General features: G+C 55.7%; 1 protein-coding gene across 1 annotated transcript; it reads left to right on the plus strand.

Moving 5' to 3' along the window:
• The first annotated feature begins 7,449 nt into the window (after positions 1–7,449).
• Positions 7,450–12,226, plus strand: SOX18 (SRY-box transcription factor 18). Its single transcript, XM_056354837.1, has 2 exons — positions 7,450–8,145; positions 10,497–12,226. The coding sequence occupies exons 1-2, from the start codon at positions 7,731–7,733 to the stop codon at positions 11,339–11,341; spliced, it is 1,260 nt and encodes a 419-aa protein (XP_056210812.1). The 5' UTR covers positions 7,450–7,730; the 3' UTR covers positions 11,342–12,226.
• The last annotated feature ends 6,405 nt before the right edge of the window (positions 12,227–18,631 follow it).

Raw genomic sequence — 18,631 nt, forward strand, 5'->3', positions numbered from 1 at the left:
GGGCGATGTACAGATCTTGGGGTTTTGAGCTGCAAATGCAGCACTCATGCTCATTTCCCTTCCCTTAATGTTCCCAGCTCAGCACCAAAAAGCAAAAGTTGTCCCTCTGCTTGCAGGGAAGGAAAGCTCTCATGCTCTTTTCTTTATTTTTAGTATTATTATTGTAATTATTATTATTATTATTATTATTGTTCTCTCTCAGGAAAGAAGCATTCTGTCAGAATTACCCTCATACATCCTGCCCTTTGCTGGAGAGATTGTTGTTTCTAAAGGGCTGGAGGAGAGGCTGAGTTGCCCTGTGCCCTGCACAGCGCATGGGGAAACTGGAGCACAGAGCCACAGCAGCATCTACCCGCCTCTGAGACAAAACTCCTCTCTTCCACTTGGGTTTAGCACTGAGAGTTTCCCTGTGTGTATGAAGGTGAGGTTGCTCTCAGCAACATCCTCATCCTTTTTGCTGGTCAGTGAAAACCTTGGTGAAGCAGAGAGGTGGCCATGACACCCCTTGGGCAGGAAGGTGAGCCACAAGCTTCAGTGAAGTTTGTCACTTCCAGGGATGCTGCAAAGGGCTCTCATTCCTCCAGGGATGCTGCAAAGGGCTCCTCTTCCTCCAGGCCTGGCTGGGGTGATGCTCAGAAACCATGCAACCACCTCCCTGTTAGCAAACTCACCATTGTGTGGAAAGCCCAAGCAGAAAGCACTGGGTTCAGGGGCTGCAGATGAAGCAGGGGGAGGGGAGAGGGGAGAGAGGAGCAGGCACAGCCAGCATCCATCTGCCATCTGCAGCGGCCCTGTGAGGTAATGCCTTGTGCTAAGTTAAAACATGTCGGGAGCCACAGCAGCTCTTGAGAACAGCAAACCTTTCCCAGATGGAGACGTCCTGTGTTGCTGTGTCAGTCCTCCCAGCACGGGAGAGGATGGGCGACCCTCCTGCTGCTGGCTGCTGGGCTTGGCACATGCAGGGGTGCAGCCAGCCACCCCCTCTCCTTGCTCACCTGCTGCTGGAGTTTCATTTTAGGGAGATGAGAAGCAATAACCAGCTCAGCCCTTGCTGACAGGCCTCTGAGGACTGAGATGTAAAGCGGTGGAGGTGTGATCGCTGTGCTGCCTTCTTCCTCTCTCCTGCTTGAAAGTGGCATCCTCATCCGTGATGTAGCACAAGCCCATTTATCCATGGTGCTTTCAGTCGCATGATGCTCGAAGAGCAAGGGATGAGGAAACACCCAGTGGGGCACAGAGGTTGGAAGCCGGCAGAGCAGAGCCCAGGCAAGAACAGTTTCTGCAAAAACAGGGCTGCACTTTTCCTGGGGTGCACATCGTCTCCTGGCAGTCCCCAGCATGGCAGGGCCATTGCTGTTGGAGGAAAGCAGAGGACATGGTCACCAAGTCTGTAGGTGAGGGCTCATTGCTGCACGGAGAGGGGCCATAGTGGAGCTGCTCCTGGCTGTGGTGCTTGTGGGCACACGTGGCTGCAGGGCCACAGACGGGCAGCCCTGACCCACCTCCCCAAAAAAGCCAGGCTCAGAAATCCACCAGTTTTTCTTCCCTTTCCCCAGCACCCAAGAGAAGGTCAGGCAGCCAAGAGCAGCAAGCCTGGACATGCAGAAAGAGCAGGATCTCGGTTCTTGGCTGCATCTCCTGCACAGACACCAGCAAGCAGCATTTTCTGCCAATTAGAGTGATGGAAGCAGCGAATAACCCCGGCATGCCCAGGCTCTGCACAGCCCAACTGTCGGCCAGCTGCCTGTTCCTGGGAGGACGCGGTGCCACAGGCAGAGAGCATTTTCTTGCTATAATCGAGAAAAGAAATTGTGCCGATCGGAGCAGCTGAATGGCAGCCAAATCTGCTTCTCGGTGGCTTTTCTACACTCTCTATTCATGTATTTGGCATGAGTAGCTCTGCATTGAGGTAATTCATTAATGCTGAACCAAAAATGTGTTTATGGGAGTCTTGAAATAGTTGGTAGAAGTGTAAGACTTTCCTTCCTAAAAGCCTGGGCTTTCTCTGTGATGGGAACTGAGTATTAAAGCAACGACTGCCACCGCAATCAGCTGCTGGGGAAGCGACGCCAGCCAGCGTGCATGCCCCGGGCACTCCAGCATGCTCAGCCCCCTTGGGCACAGCACCGTGCCGAAGCCTCTCTCCAATGTTAGCCTGGCCGTAAGCACCGTGGGTGGGATTTGCAGCAGCTTTGCTCGTGGTTGAGGCATGGGGGCTGCACCCCGGGTTTCACAAGGAACAGGTCAGGGAGCAAACATGAGGTGATGCGGCTGGAAGAGTGGCACCCCAAGCTGCTGGGACCACCACCGGAGAGCCAGGGCTGTGCAAGAAGGGGCTGTGGAGGGCCATGTCAGGGGAAGGGGTGGCAGGATGGCCCCAGTGAGGACCAAGAGCTCCGGCTGCCACCCAGGAGGCTGCACTGGCTGTGTCTGTGAGGAGCAAACAGCTTTTTCAGGTTAGCTGTGGGTTTCGCTGCTCACACAATGGGTATTGCTGTTGTCATTCCAGTTATAATCCTGTGTAAACAAGGCTGACCTCTAGTTATTGAAAAGAGCTGAAAAAGAAAGACAACTTTCTCTGCTTCCTCAGATACAGTGTCTGATTGCTGGGTTGGCCAGCACGGTCCGCACCGTGCTCCCAGCTCAGCCCCGCAGCCATCGGGGACCTGCCGATGTGGATGGCTGTGGAGCAGAGTGGCAGCAAGCCCCTGGGCTGGCCTGCTCCCGGGACAGGGAGCCATGGTGGCCCAGGGCACCTTTCCACTGTCCCTGGTGCCCTTCACTTGTCAGATGGAGCTGGAAGCCATGAAAAAGAGCAAATGAGCAGAAAACAGCTGAGCCAGCCATTCCCGGCGCTGGGGCTGACTGCAACTGCCCCTTCTCCACCCACCACCCTGAACTGGGTGGGAAAGAGGCTGGTCCCCGGCTGGGGACACAGAGGACATGTCGTCCTTGCACGGGCACGTGGTTGCTGCCAGGATGCTCCTAACATGGACGCTGTAGCGCGCCTGGCAGCCCCTGGCCGGCTGGCTCACTGCTTGCCAGCTCCGCCTGACCCACTGAACTATTTGTGCACGAGGAAACCGGGCGCTGAGCTGGGCCCTGGAAAAAGGGAGGCTCCGGTGAAACATGGAGCGTTTCCCAGCGGATGACTTCAGCCTCCCGACAGGGCTCACACACAGCCCCAGCCCCGAGTCCTTTGCTCTCCAGGAAGCGCCTTTCTTCGGGAAGCCTTTGTTCCAGCGAGGCTGCAGCAGCCCCAGCCCGGGGGGAGCCTGTGGGACCCGCCGGCACAGGGGCACCTCTCGGGGTGCCAGGGGAGCTGCCGAGCCCTGCATGGGGCCCCACACACTGTGTGTGGGACGTCCCTGCTCCCCTCAGCCACCCCTGCTGAAGGGCAGCTCCTTCGGGATACAGAACTGGGTGCGGGTGTAGGTCACGTCCATTCCACCTGGCTGCACTGCTCTGGGTGCCTGTGCGGCGTGACCTAAAGATAATTATTATCTGTAATTAATAACAAATATCTTCCTGCAAAATGCCTCATTCATCCAATCGGACACACCACGGCACCAGCTCCACATCGGTAATTTCAAGGTGATTAATTCATTAGCGGTGTGGGCACATCTAGAAGGGAGGCTAGTCCATGTGAGCCAGCAAAGAAGGTGCTGGCCACCACAGGAGGGCACAGCACCTGCACCCAGGCCCGGGGACGGATCCTGCTCCTGCCCCTGCCCCACTGACCACTCCCCTTGTGCCTTGCACCCTCTGCAAAATAAGAATAAAAAGCAATTTTCCCATCACGGCTCGAGGCTTTGCTGCTGCTGTGCTGCAGGGGCTCTTCCAGCATTCGCCTGCCTCCTCTGTAACCTGGATGTAAGTTCTGGGGGTAAATCCCTTGGATTTGGTTGCACAGCCCCTAGCCCAGCCTGGGGCTCCTGTACCCACCCGCAGCCATCAGCAGCATAAATAGCCATCAAGCTTAGCCCGCAACACTTGCTCTTACCTTCTTGCCATCCCCACCACCTCCTTTCAAGCCCCCAAATCCCCAAGACCCCTTGGGATGGTCCAGGTTGTGCCGCATCTATTTTTAGGCGGGTGGGAGCTGGGCATCAGACCTGGCTGGGAGGAATAACTAGCAGCAAGAGGTGCAGGCTGGGGGCGGGGAGGGAAAATGCCTTTGTGCTGGGGAGCAGAGGCTGCCGGCCCAGCCAGCCACGCTTCCTCTGTTAGGTGTGGTGCTGGGTTGTGCGGGATGCTAGGAAGGGAAACAGGGGGCCGGGATGGGGGCGGTGAGCTGCCAGCCCAATAATACTGGGGCGGAGGGAGAGAAAATAAATAAAAAATATAGTAGAATATACAAACTCCTAAGGCTGTGTGCCGGGCTGGGGTCCACCTTGCCCAATGCCAAATCCAGCGAGGAGGGCGCAGGGAGAGGTCACCCAGCTGGGGCACACGCCAATCTTATCTCTGCTCAGGGATGTCCAGCGCTTCCTCTCCATGCACTGCCACAGATGCAGCCGCTGAGGACCTGGGGCCAGCAGGTCACCAGCACTCAGGGTCACATCCCCGTGTCCCTGGGGCAGTGGGGCAAAGGGAGGGGGTATTTTGTGTCCATTCCCTCACACTCCTGAAAGCTGAGCTGGGCACAGACCCCGCGCACTTCACCCTGCGCCCTGGCTGGGTGAGGGTGCTTTCGCTCTTTGGGGTGGGTGCTGACTGTGGGGAGGGGGAGCAAAGCTGTGTGGCATTGCTCACGCAGGCAGGCACTACAGCCCCTCCGTGCCACTTCTGGGCCAGTCCAGGTGGTTTTGGGTGCTTTGCACTCAGGTATTTTTGGGTGCTTTGGCTGCTCTATCTCCCCTTGCAGCTCTTCTTCTCCTCTCTCCCTGCTTCACAGCTCTTATCCTCCTCCTCCAGCAACCATACCATTCCTTTCCCCCTCTGCCACCCTCTCTAGGTCTTCCCCCCATCCTCACACTAGGATGCGGCACCAACAGCAAACGCACTGCAAGGCAGGGTATGCAGACACCAGGGCAGGATTTGCACTGTGTGCATGCTGGGGTCAAAGTGCCCAACTTTGCTCCATGGGCAGAGGAGGTCCCAAACTGCCCCAGTCCAACAAAGACAGCAGCACTGCACTCATCCCTCGCCCCATGCAGCCCCTGCATGAGGAAGGCACTGCAAGCCCACTGCCATCATGTGTGGAGCAGGCCCACACATGGGATGGTTGCACAGAGCAAGCATGGCAGGCATGAGATTCTGCATCTGCCTCCCTCGGGAGGGTTTGCCCTGGTCCTTAGCGTTGTTTCCAGGGCAGCAATAATCTGAGCTGTCCCCACTCCCACCCCACTGCAGATCATTTGCAACACATCCTAAATGCCAGCTGGTGGTACCAGGTCCAGTCCTGGTTCTGGGGCAGCTCTGAGCCTGCCTGGAGGCCAAGGATGCTGCTGGGGCCATGTGGGAGGCCCTGGGGTGGATGTGGCTGGGGAAAGTGCCACATGCTCAGCCAAAGCCTGGGAGAAGGGCCAGGATCAGCAGCAGGGAGACGTTCCTGGGATGTCCCCAGCAGCTGCCCAGACCAGCTGCCCCGAAGGCTGCTCACTTACCCCACAAAAAGCCACTGCCCTTGGTCTGGGGGCCCCCAGCACCCACCTTGCTGTTCCCAGGGCTGGGGCAAAGAGCCAAAACCTCCAGCGGCTTGGGGGCTCGGCTCTGGATGGTGGCACATGGCTGCTCCTCCGGCATGGCGATGCTCCAGTTCCCTCCTCAGCTGTATGGCCAGGGCAGGATACAGAGGAGCAGAGAGGAGGCTCCTTGCAGCCGTACCAGCTCTCCTGTGGAACGGTGTTGATTTTCTCTTGCAAAATATTAATAAGAAGCTCCAGGAATGTGAAGGAAATCTAGCCCGAAACCTCTGTTGCTCCTGGCTAGCGATTGAAGAATAAGTGAGACAAGATTTTTTTGACTTTTTTTTCTTAAGGCCTTTGTTTTGTTTAGGGTTAACAGCAGATCGGCTTTTTCAGATCACTTCCAGACACACAGAAACCATGGCATGCAATACCCCACCACTGCGAGGAGGCTGGGAGCTGGGCTCTTGCGCAACCTGGTGCCCCAAATCTTCCTAATGCTGAGGTTCACATTTCAGGCTGGGGTCTCGGGCAAGTCTGCAGCCAGAGGGGGCTTGGGGGCAGATACCCGGAGCTGGGACATCTTTCACCATCAAACCCGATTGCCTGCAGGGTGTCAGGGAGCAGGGACAGCATGCAAGTAGATCTTCTGGCTTGCAAATGGGTCCCACGGAGTTCGTAACTCCTCTGTGCTAAGGGCAGGAAGGACCTTCAGACCACCTAGCCTGACGCTTGGCACTGCAAGTCTCTGCTGGATGGCAGCCGAGCGAGCGGAGCAGTGACCTGGTGGCAAGCGAAGCGCTGCTTCACCGCGGCTGCCGCCGGCAGCGTGCCGTGGGTGTGCTGCCATGCCCACGGCGCGTGCGGCAATGGCATGGCCATGCCAGCCCCGGCTGCGTGGCTTGGGAGGCAGGTTTTAGCTGCGATCATCTGGCTGCCTGTGAACCATCATTCCTCAAGAGTCCCTAAGCTGACAGGCTGGAAACACGTTTCTTTTAATGTGAACGGTGCTTAAAAGCAAGAAGCCGTTTCTCGCCCCGGGCACTGAAATTCCCACCAGAAAATTGCTGGGGGAAGAAGGCTTGCCCCTGCCTTCACCCCAGGGCTGCTCCTGAGCCGGGATGGGGTATGCCGGCCAAAACACACACATGAAATAAGTCATAAGAAAAATAAACACAAAGCCCCAAGCATGCCTGTTCGCCTGCAAACAGGCAGCCTGGCAGGCAAAGCTAAACACTTCCCTGCCTCGGCTCGGCGGGGCTGCGGGAGGCGCGGGCAGATCGCAAGTAGCTGGAAAAGGGGCTTGCAAAGAAAAAAAGAAAGAGAGAAAGAGAGGGGGAGAGAAAGAGAAAGAGAAAGAAAGAGAGAAAAAGAGAAAGGGTGAAAGAGTGAAAAAGAGAAAGAGAACGAGAGAATGAGAGGAAGGAAAGAAGAAAAGCAGGAAGGAAGGAAAGAAAGAAAAAGAAAGAAAGAAGAAAAGAAAGAAAGAAACAAAGAAAGAAAGAAGAAAAGAAAGAAAAAGAAAGAAAGGAGGGAAGGAAGGGAGAAAGAAAGGAAAAGAAGGCAGAGAAAAAATTAACCCTCCTCCTTGGAAGGAAGGGAACTGGGCAGCAGCGTCCACACAGGTCCCAGCCCGGCCCTCCCCGGGTGGCTCTTCCTGCTGGTGCCTGGGGACGCCCCCCTTCCTCCGCCTCCGCCTCCCCCTCATCTCCATCATCTCCTCCTCCTCCTCCTCCTCCTCCTCCTCCTCCTTCTCCTCCTCCTCCTCCTCCTCCTCCTCCTCCTCCTCTCCCTCCCGTCCTCCTCCTCCTCCCCTCTGCCCCGCTGATTGGTCCAGCCCGGCTATATTTTGCCCCTTCCAGCCCAGCATCATCCCAAAAGTTTTTTTTGGGGGGAAAGGGGGGAAAAAAATAAAAGAGGAAAAAAAAAGAAAAGCAACCAAAACAAACCAAGCCGACCCCGAGTCCCCCCGAAGCGCAGACGAGGGAGGCGAGCGGCGGGGCTGCTGCTCGGCGGCTGCTGGACCCGGTGGGACGCGGCGGGACCCGGTTCTCTCTCCGGCACCCGGTCGGGTCGGACACAAAGTGCTGTCCAGCTGGAATGAATATATCTGAGTCTAACTACTGCCGAGAGGAGATATCGCAACCCCGGGGCGACTGTTCATGGGTCACCGCCGCCGTGCCGGCCGCTGAGCCCGGGCTCGCCTTCCCGCGCCCCCCGGGAGCCGCCTCCCCCGCCAGCCGCACGCCCAGCCCCGAGCCCGGCTTCGCCTTCGGCCCCGGCCCCGGCGGCGCGGCCCCCGGCGCGGCCCCCGGCGCGGCCCCCAGCCGCACGCCCAGCCCCGAGCCGGGCTATGGATACAGCCCCCCGGCGGGCCGCGCCGAGGGCAAGGCCGGCGAGGACTCCCGCATCCGCCGGCCCATGAACGCCTTCATGGTCTGGGCGAAGGATGAGCGCAAGCGGCTGGCGCAGCAGAACCCCGACCTGCACAACGCCGTGCTCAGCAAGATGCTGGGTGAGCGGGACGGGCTGCGGGTGCGGGGTTGCGGGGCTGGGGGTGCGGGGTTACAGAGCCAGGGATGTGGGCTGTAGGGGTGCAAGGCTGTGGGATGCTGGGGTATGAGCTAGGGATGCGGGGATGCCGGGGTGCGGGGCTGGGGAGGCAGGGATACGGGGCTAGGGATGCGGGGGTATGAAGCCAGGGATGCGGGGGTGCAGGGCGGGGGATGCAGGGTTACAGGGCTGGAGGTGGAGGATTACAGAGCCAGGGATGCAGGCTGCAGAGGTGCAAGGCTGTGGGATGCAGGGGTATGAGCAGGGGATGCGGGGGTGCGGGCCTGGGGATGCAGGGATACAGGGCTGGGGATGCGTGGGTATGAAGCCAGGGATGCGGGGGTGCGGGCTGCAGGGGTGCAAGGCTGTGGCATACAGGGGTATGAGCTAGGGATGCGGGGATGTGAGGGTACGGGGCTGGGGATGCAGGGGTGGGGGGCTGGGGATGCGGGGGTATGAAGCCAGGGATGCAAGGATGTGGGCTGCAGGGCTGCAAGGCTGAGGGGTGCGGGGTTACAGAGCCAGGAATGTGGGGATGCAGGAGTACAGGGCTAGGGATGCAGGCTGCAGAGATGCAAGGCTGTGGGATGTGGGGGTACGGGGCTGGGGATGCGGGGATGTGGGGGTAAGAAGCTAGGAATGTAAGGATGTGGGGTATGGGGCTGAGGATGCAGGAGTATGAAGCTAGGGTTGTGGGGGTACAGGGCTGGAGATGTAAGCTGCGAGGGTGCAGGGCTGTGGATTGCAGGGCTATGGAGCTAGGGATGCGGGGGTACAGGGCTGGGGATGCAGGCTGCAGGAGTATAGGGCTGTGGGATGTAGGGGTATGTGGGGCTATGGGGTTGGGGATGTAGGGATAGGAGGCTATAGGACTGGCGATGTGGGCTGCAGGGTTCCAGGGCAGCGGGATGCAGGGGTATGGGGCTGTGGGATGCTGGGATACAGGGCTGGGGATGTAGGGTTAGGCAGTTATGAGGCTGGCAATGCGGTATGCAGGGGTTCAGGGCAGCGGGGTTCAGGGATACAGGGCTAGAAATGTGGGCTGAAGGGGTACGGGGCAGCAGGATGCAGGGATGCAGGGCTGGGAATACACACTGCAGGGGTATGGGGTGTTAGGATATGGGGATTCAGGGCTGGGGATGTGATTTGTAGGGATACATGGCAGCAGAATGCAGGGGTACAGGGCTGGGGATGTGGGTTGCAGGGTACAGGGTGTCGGGATGCAGGGATACAGGGCTGGGAGTGTGAGATGGAGTGGTACAGGGCATTGGGATGTGTGCTGCAAGGGTACGGGGCTGTGGGATACAGGCTGCAAGGATATGGGGCTGTGCTAGCCAGGCTGCAAGGGTGCAGGGCTGTGGGATGCAGGCTGCAAGGATATGGGGTACAGCAGCTGGATTACAAGGATTGGGTGCTGTGGGATGCAGGAATAGGGTGCCGCAGGATGCAGGGCTGCGGGCTGTAAGGTTAGAGGGCTGTAGGGATATAAGATGAAGGGATGCAGGCTGCAGGGACATGGGCTGTAAGGATGCAGGGCTGTGGGATCCAGGACTGCGAGGTGCAGCGCAGTGTTAGAGGATGTGGGAATATAGTGCTGTGGGTTGTGGGATGCGAGGATACAGAGCTGTTTGTATGCAAGATGCAGGGAAATGGTGCTGCAGAATGCAGAGATACAGGGCTGTGGGGCACACAGCCATGGGGATGCAGGATATGGGAATACAGGGCTGCAGGATGCGGGATACACAACTGTAGGATGCGGGATGTGGGAACACGGGAAGCAGGATATGGGTAGACAGAGTTGCAGGATGCGGGACTACGGGAAGCAGGATATGGCCAAATGGGGCAGCAGGATGCAGAGACGCGGGGTGCGCAGACATGGGATTCAGGATATAGGGCTGTGGGGTGCAAGGACTGGGGATGGGTGATTGGGACTACAGAGGTGCAGGGCTATGGATGTGGGATCAGGGAAGTGGGAACACCAGGGACTGGGCTGTGCCAAGGAGCAGTGGGAGACAGAATCCCCAGCCCTGGCAGAGGGGTTCCCGTGGCCCCCCTAGGCTTTGAACCCCCATTCTCCTACGGCACTGAAGTGCTGGGCACACCCTGAGGCTGATGCTGGGACATAGGGATAGCCCTGCTTGGGCTCCCGTTCTCCAGCCCTTCTTTGTGTCAGCACTAGGACCCTGCTCCGGCACTGAACCGTCTGGGGGAGCCCTTCCCACTCCAAGGGCCCCCTCTTCATGGGTGCCCCCGCACCCCAGCCAGGGCCAGGTGGCTGAGCCATTGTCACAGAGCTTCGCTTTCCCCTTCCAGGCCAGTCATGGAAAGCGCTGAGCGCCAGCGACAAGCGTCCCTTCGTGGAAGAGGCAGAGCGGCTGCGAATCCAGCATCTCCAGGATCACCCCAACTACAAGTACCGCCCAAGGAGAAAGAAGCAAGCCAAGAAAATCAAGAGGATGGAACCCAATATCCTCCTGCATAACCTTTCCCAGCCTTGCAGTGACAACTTCAGCATGAGTCACCATGGCGGCAGCGGCCACCCCCAGCCTCCCCCACTTAACCACTTCAGAGAACTCCACTCCATGGGGTCGGATATTGAAAACTATGGCTTGCCAACTCCTGAGATGTCTCCCTTGGATGTCTTGGAACAGACCGAGCCGGCATTTTTCCCTCCGCACATGCAGGATGACTGCAACATGATGCCCTTTCGCGGCTACCACCACCATCACCAGATGGAGTTTCCCCAGGAGAAGTGCATGGGGAGGGACGTGGCGGTGCCCTACGCGCAGACCCCCTCGCACTTGGCCGACGCCATGAGGACTCCCCATCCCTCCAGCATATACTACAACCAGATGTGCTCGGGAACTCAGAACGGGCTTTCCGCCCACCTGGGCCAGCTCTCGCCCCCACCTGAAGCCCACCACATGGAGAGCGTGGATCACTTGAACCAAACCGAGCTGTGGACAGACGTTGACCGCAACGAGTTTGACCAGTATTTGAACATGAGCAGGACTCGTCCCGAAGCCTCGGGACTCCCTTACCATGTCTCCCTGTCCAAAGTGACTCCTAGAAGCATCTCCTGCGAGGAGAGCAGCTTGATATCTGCCTTGTCCGATGCCAGCAGCGCTGTTTACTATAGCCCCTGCATCACCGGTTAGGTTGGCCCCACCATCCGATGCTCTCACCAGGAGAGCCCTGACTCTCCTCTAAAAACAAAAAGCCATCCTCCTTTAACCACGAGCTCCATAATATTTAGAGTATCTCATTAAATGCATCGCTTTCTTTTGTTTTTTTTTTTTACTTCGGTTTTTTGTTTTTTGGTGGGTTGTTGGTTTTTTTTAGAGAGAAAACATGCTGAACTCACTGATATACCGTATAACTATATAACACAGATAGACGCCTTTCCCAAGCACTAGCCTGCCTGCTGCGCTCCCCGCTCCAGCCCTCGGCAGGGCATAGCTCTAGCTCCCACCAGCTCAAAGGGGCATTTTTAAGCCAATTCCAGTAAATCCTGCCTGAAACAACCACCACCAGGATGAGCCGAAGCACCCTGCCCCCAGTATTTAACCCAAGGGCAGGTGGACTTGTGGGGGGTTGGAAAAAACTTTTAGAAAGACTTTGCCGGGGCCATTAAAGAGTCAGCGCCCATTAGAGGTGGGCTTTAGGACGGTTTTTACTGTATTCTCAGCAATATATTTTAATTGGGCAACAAAACTATATTTTTACTAAGCATTTTTATATATAAAATGGTATTTAATGTCTTTTGGTTTTTTTTATTAGACTTTTTAAAAATAAATCGAGGGATATCCATGAGATCTAAAGCATTTATGTAGCAAAGCTGGATTAAAAAAAAAAAGGGGGGGAGGGGAGGGAAAAGGAGATATTTTGTGAAAAGGGAATGACAATGTAAATATTGTGGAACAATTGACTGGAATTTTGTACAAAAGAAAAATATGACTGCAAACACTTTTATTGTCTAGAACTGTACGGAGAGCAAACTGTTTTATACTGGTTAATTATTAAAACATCTTCATATAATTGTTCCCATCTTGTGTGCTTGTTGTGTGAACACATATTTTCCGCAAATACATGTTGTCCCAACCATTTCCAGATTTTTGTATCCGTTGATTAATGTTTTGACAACCTGGCAAATGTATTAATTTCCAGGCTGCCGCCCGCCTGCCCCATCAGCTGCCTCGGGCTCGGTGAGTGTGGCTCAGCTCAGCGCGGGACGGCAGCGCCGGCAGTGGGATGGGATGCTGGAGGCCACCCCACGGCACCGCGCTGTGCCACCCGGAGATGTGCTTTGCAGGAAAAGCAGCTGTTCTCAGCTTAAAATATAATAAACCATGTGATATCCTCCTCCGAAATGAGCCTTGGTGTGGTTATTATTTTGCCAAGCTGGCAGCGCATCGGCATGTGGTCCCCACGGCTCACCCCGTTTTCCCATCAAGCCCCCCAAAAATAGAGCCTGGCTGCTCTGACACCTTCACTCTAGTCCTTGGAGCTGGAAGAAAGCCCCGTGTGCCAGAGCCCTTCCACCTCCTGGCCCTTGCTGGCTGCTTCCCGGCTCCGGCAGCCGCCAGGTCTTGCCAAGCCGTCGCCATGCCCAGCCGGACTGTGCTCGGAGCCGCCGGTGCTTTGCTGGAGCTTCATCCCCCTCCAGTGAATTACTTTATGATTTACAATATTTTTTTGTTCAATTTGAAAATGAGAACTGACAATCTGTTGCATAAAACCCCAGTGACATCCGTTCCTTGAACGCCGAGTGATTTAAACCAGGCTGATATCACCAAAAAAGGCTATTTAAAAAAAAAATAATATTTGAATAGAAGAAGAGGGGTTTTTTTGTTGTTGTTGGCAAAGAATTGCCTTTTAGGGGAAATGGATATTTAGCAAATGACATTAATTTTCAAGCTTCTCCTAAATTAAATTCACATTAGTGTTAACAGGACTAAATCCTGACTCACTTTTTTTTTGTTGTTGTTTAATGTGAAGCGCTAATAAACGGGACCACTTCGGGGGCTGGCGACGTGTTCCCATTAAATGCCAGAAAGGCGCTTCATTGTCTTTCCATATACAGTATGTAAAAAGGGGGAATACATGGAAAAATGACCTCACTACCTACACGGGAGGGCTGGCGGGCGCCCGGCGGGTGCCAGAACCCGCGCCGCAGCAAACAAACACAACACCAAATGAGAAGCATCCTGTGCCGCCGCCGATGACTATGAAAGGAAGCAGCCGTCTATAGCCGTCCCGCTCTGCTCCCCGAAGCAGCCTGGGAGGAAGGAGATGGGGAGGGAGGGGGAAAGAAAGCCCTGACTTATTTTCCAGCCCCCAGCTTCCAGGTACCTTCCAGGCGAGGATGTGATCACTTCCTGCGGTTCGAAGCAGCGATGCGCACGCCACTCCTCGCCCAGCTGCCCAGCGGTGCCAGGGGAAGCCGGCAGAGGATCGTATCATGTTAAGTCATCTTTCTGCAGCAGAAATCCCCTTCTTTCCCCATGGATCAGGCCGTGCCAGCTCATTTCTGATCTCAGAGGATAGCTAGAAATCCTTGGGGTGGTTTTTTGGCTGTGTTCCTTGCTCTGGAGCACTTTGGGTCCAGCGTGCCTGGGTTTCGGGTGCTTGGCAGCACCGGCAGTGTGGCTGGGCATGGATAGGAGCTTTCGCAAAGCACCTGCACTGCAAAACTCTTGAAAATATAACTTTGCTGTGGGGCTGGGTGGGGAGCGGGGGGATCTCTTTGTGCCTGAGGATGCTGCCATGGGGCTGGGGAGAGTACCAGACTGAAAACTGCAGGATGGTCACTCCCGTAAATGCACCAGGGATGCATCGTGTTGAAACCACAGCTGCTGCATCGCTGCACAAGCACCGAGCGGTGCCAGGGCCGTTTGTGGGGACCTGCCATGCCTGCCCGTCCCCAGGTCACCAAGACCCAGCACCAGATTATGGCTCCCCAGCTCTGCATCACTAACACTGAGCAGTGCTTGCCAGCAAAGCCCTGACTTGCTTCTACACAAAAGCAGGCAGGGCCCTGCAAACCCTCCTACCTAACTCAGCCCTGGGTGTTTTTATTAATAATAAAGCCTAATTGCAATCGAGGCTGTGAACAATGCATGGCTGCCCCGTCTCGCTGGCCAGCCCTACCCCGGGTCATGGGGAAATGAGAAAGAAGGGAAAGGAGAGAGGAAGAAAACAAGAGCACAGGTTTGGGTCAGACAGCGGGCAGAAGGACCCGTGCCAGGCCCCGTGGGTGCCACCTCCTCCCGTCGCTCGCTGCTTCACACAGCCTTTTTCACATAAACTCACCGGTTTGAGATCAAGTTCATCAAGAAGTGCCCCAAACCAGGGCCGCTCCTCCAGCCTTGCCTTCGAGCCGGCAGCGTGTGACTGGTACCCCAGCTGGCAGCGGTTTGGACCAGCACCTTCCCATGGCATCAGAGCTGCAGCATTATGTTTTAGCCATGGACAGGACAGGATTTGGCCCTCTCAAAACCCAGGGTTTGACTGGGCTGGTCAGCACCGGGGCTGGTCTGGCTCTGTCAGGAGGACAGAGAGCTAGACAGATCCTGGAAGGGGTGCTGGCTCCCTGATGAGCTTTAACCACACCACTAATTAGCTGTATTTGATTCGATGCTAAACCCCCTATCTCCCAGTTTGACTTGGCTTTGGCTGTTTGGCCTCGTGGGTTTGCTGAGCGTGAGGTCAATTCATGTAAACCATGGGTCAGAAAAGCCAGCTGGGGGTGGGCTGGGCTGCTCCAGCTGTGCCTACGTGCTCAGCTGTCCCTCGGACACATCCTGCGATGCTCTGGTACCAGGACTGGGCAGGGACAGCCAGCCTGCGCACCGGGAGAGCCTTTCATTTCTAACATCACCTCCTTTCCCTGCCCCCATCCCCATAAGGCCACGCTGGGGGCAGGAAACCATCCACCAGCCTTTTATTTCGCTGCATGCCGGTGGCTCAGGTGTGACGTGGGACTGGAAATGGACGGGGCTGAAATAGTTTGGGGATGATTTCACTGCTGTTATGGCTCAGGCCGGGGCTGTTACTATGCAGCCCCTTCTGATTTTTATGACTTAATCTCTCCAAAGCTCAGGGCCTGATGGTTTTGGACTGGGGAGGAGGAGTGAGGGGCTCTTAGCAGGTCGTTATGGGAGAAATATGGAGAAGGTATTTGACAGGTATATGTAAAACCTGACAGGCTCATCCTGCCGGCTTTCCCAGGATGGCTGCTGGGGCAGGGCGAGGGGGAAGGGCTGCCAGGTCCTGCCTGGACTTTACAGGCAGGTGGCATCTGCTCTGTGTCCCCTGGGGACTGGTGCCACGGGACCCCCTCGGGGCTTGCTGACCCACACACTGGGGCTGCTTCTGCAGAGGTCCCCACGTGTCGTGACACGTGTGAGTGCCACTGTCCCCAGGGCAGCATGTACACCATGCACACCCACCCTGTCCTTCCCGTGCTGCACACCATGGCTATTGTTGTGCTGCACGTCAGGGAGAGGGTCGGGGTGGCGTGAGAAGTGTGTGAGTGTGTGTGAATGTGTGCATTTGTGTGTATCCATATGTGTGCATCCATGTGTATACACATCTTGGTGTGTATTCATGTGTGCATGCATCTGTGTATGTGTGCATGCATGCATTTGTGTGGATCCACATGTGTGGATCCATGTGTATACACATCTCTGTGTGTGTTCATGTGTGCATGCATTTGTGTATGTGTGCACACGCCTGGGTATCTGTGTGCATGTATCTAAGTGTGTGCCTGCATGTCTGCAGACATGTGTGTGCATCTCTGCATGTGTATGTACATGTGTGTCCCTTTTCGTGTATCTGCATGTGCGTGAGTCTGTACATACATGTGTGCCTCTGCGTGTACCCATGTGTGCACCTATCTGTACGTGCACATGTGTATACACGTGTGCATATGCATGCGCATCCATGTCTGTGTGTGCATCCATGTGTGCATGCATCTGTATGCATGTATGCATCTCCATGCATGCATGCCCCTGTGTGCACGTACATGTGTGCACATCTGCATGCATGTGTGTCCCCCCGTGTGTGTATCCATGCGCACACCCATGCGTGTGTGTGTTCCGCAGGAGGTTCACTGGTCAGGTTTATAGACGTTCTGGTTTTTTAACAGCATTATAGAGCATTCAATGACATCACCCAAATATTAAAACAGCATGTGCCAGCCGGCCGGGCGCAGCGATACGCAGCCCCAGGCTCGCTGCTCCCGCAGCCAAAGCCATGGCAAAGCCAGGGGCAAGTGGGACCCACCAGGGCAGTCGGTGGCAGCTCCGGGCAGCCCGAGCCATCCTGGCCCGGAGCACTCGGAGGGGAGGGAATGCTGACATGCACCCACGAATGCGCAGCATCGATGAAGCCATCCCAGCTGGGATATTAAGGGGGAATCAGAGCTTTTCAGTCCATGTATTTTGGGTGCTTACCACCACATGTCCCTGCAGTGGGGACATTGGTGGGAACGGGAAGATGCTGCCGGTGCTGGTTCCCCACCCACGGCACCAGGCAGCTGCTCTAGAGCTAGTGATGGGATTATCTTTTTTTTCACCCTCTTCCACCAGAAAAAAAAAAAAAAAAAAAAAAAAAAAGAGATTTATCAAAACCAAACCTGTTTGTGGGAAACGGCTCCAAAACATTTCCTGACTCAAGAAAAAGAGCACTGGAAAAAATAAAAAAAACTTTCCAGGTTTTTTTTAGATGGGAGGCAAACCATTTCGAGATGTAACAGCATTATATGTGTGGAGGTGAACTGAAGGGAAAAGCTTGAAATGTGAAGAAAGGTTTCAAATGTTCCCAGCACAATCTTTCCTGACCGAGCAGAAGAAAAGTTCCCAAACCTTCCCCAACTTTCTTTTTTGCAGCCCAGTTTGGGAAAGGAAATGGTTGGAAATCTCAACGCGCCTTGCAGGACAGGAAAGGCACCGTTTCCTCCACGGCTGTGCCCAGAGCAGCCGGCCGGGCAGCGGCGAAGCGCGGGGTGGTGATGGATGCTCTCCCAAGTCTCCCACCAGCTGCTGCAGGGAGCTGAGGCCACGGAGTTGTAAATATTACAGGTTTTGCAAAAGAAAAAGAAAAAAAGCCAGCGAAGAGTCCTTAATGTGCCCTGGAAAGTGAAATATTTTTTTTAGCATTTCTCTTGCTGGGAAGTTCAGCCTCTCCATCAGCTCAGGCCGTGGCCCCCCAGCTCATGGCATTGCCCCCACCAGCCCTTGCATTCTTTCCCCTGCCTTGGGGCCACCACCAGCCCCTGACCCCACAGCCCCCGGCCCCACGCCACCCATCTGCTCACCCAGCACCACACTGGGGTCCCCTTTGGACCATAAGGGAGGCAGGTTTGACCTTCATTGAGTGAGTCATGGGGGAGTCTGGGGGCTTCTTCTCCCCACTGGCCCTCAGGCAAGCTGAGCCCCACAGACATCCATCAGAGCTGCTTTGTGCTCCTCTTCTGAGCTGAGCCAGCAATGCTGTGGTGCACCCAGAGGCCAAAGGCTCATGGAAGAGATGGTAGTGTTCTCCAGAGGTCACCTAACCCAACCCAATACAACTCAAGTCAACACAACCCAATACAACCAACTCAACCAATACAACACAACCTAACCCAACACAACCCAGCACAGCCCAGTACAACCCAGTATAACCCAGCCCAGCCAACCCAATCCAAACTAAACCAACCCACCAAAGGCAACCCAATCCAACCAAAGGCAACACAACCCATCCTAACTCACCTTCACCCAACTCAACCCAACCAATCTATCCCAACCTAATCCAGCCAACCTATCCCAACCTAACCCAACCAACTCAGCCTTGCCTACCTAACCCAACCCAACTCAACCAGCCTAATCCAACCTCCCATGCAAAGCTAGTCTCCCCATTGCATCCCACACAGCTGAGCTCAGCCCTGCTGGGGTGTTGCAGGGGTCTCGGTGGAAGCCTCTCCCTCCCCCTGCACTCAGCAGCCCCAGGGGGGTTGAGCCCAGCAGGGAACTGAATCATGTCCCCCCCCCCCCACCAACGGAGGAGCGTCACAGACTGTCTGAGGCTCATCAGGAGAGTCAGGCCAGGCCGCGCGGGGCCGTTCTGGGAAGCCATCCAGCCATCCGCTGGAGAGAGGAGTCTGCCTAAAAATGACTCTCCTGGCTCCTCTCCATGCTCCGACCATCCCATATGGAACAAATGTACATTTTCCATCAATTGTTTGTATTTTTCATTTAAAGAAAGAAGGAGGAGAAAAAAAAAGATAGAAAGCAAGCCGGCTATACATATATGCAAAGCATCGGTGACAGCAGATAGGCCCCATCGTGGAGAGGGAGAAACACTGGCCAGCGTTCAAGAGACTCAAATGTATGGTATGAAACAATAAATTTTAAGTGTGTTTTGACATATTTGGTGGTCTCTGCCTCACGCTTAATGAGCGTTGG

This window comes from Falco biarmicus, chromosome 10 (assembly GCF_023638135.1).
Source record: "Falco biarmicus isolate bFalBia1 chromosome 10, bFalBia1.pri, whole genome shotgun sequence".
NCBI classification, from domain to species: domain Eukaryota; kingdom Metazoa; phylum Chordata; class Aves; order Falconiformes; family Falconidae; genus Falco; species Falco biarmicus.

What these genes read in the sequence shown, in the direction of transcription:
- SOX18 (XM_056354837.1), top strand. Translation starts at nt 7,731, where the DNA reads ATGAATATATCTGAGTCTAACTACTGCCGAGAGGAGATATCGCAACCC. An exon ending in CGTGCTCAGCAAGATGCTGG is followed by an intron (nt 8,146 to 10,496) that starts GTGAGCGGGACG and finishes TTCCCCTTCCAG; the next exon opens with GCCAGTCATGGAAAGCGCTG.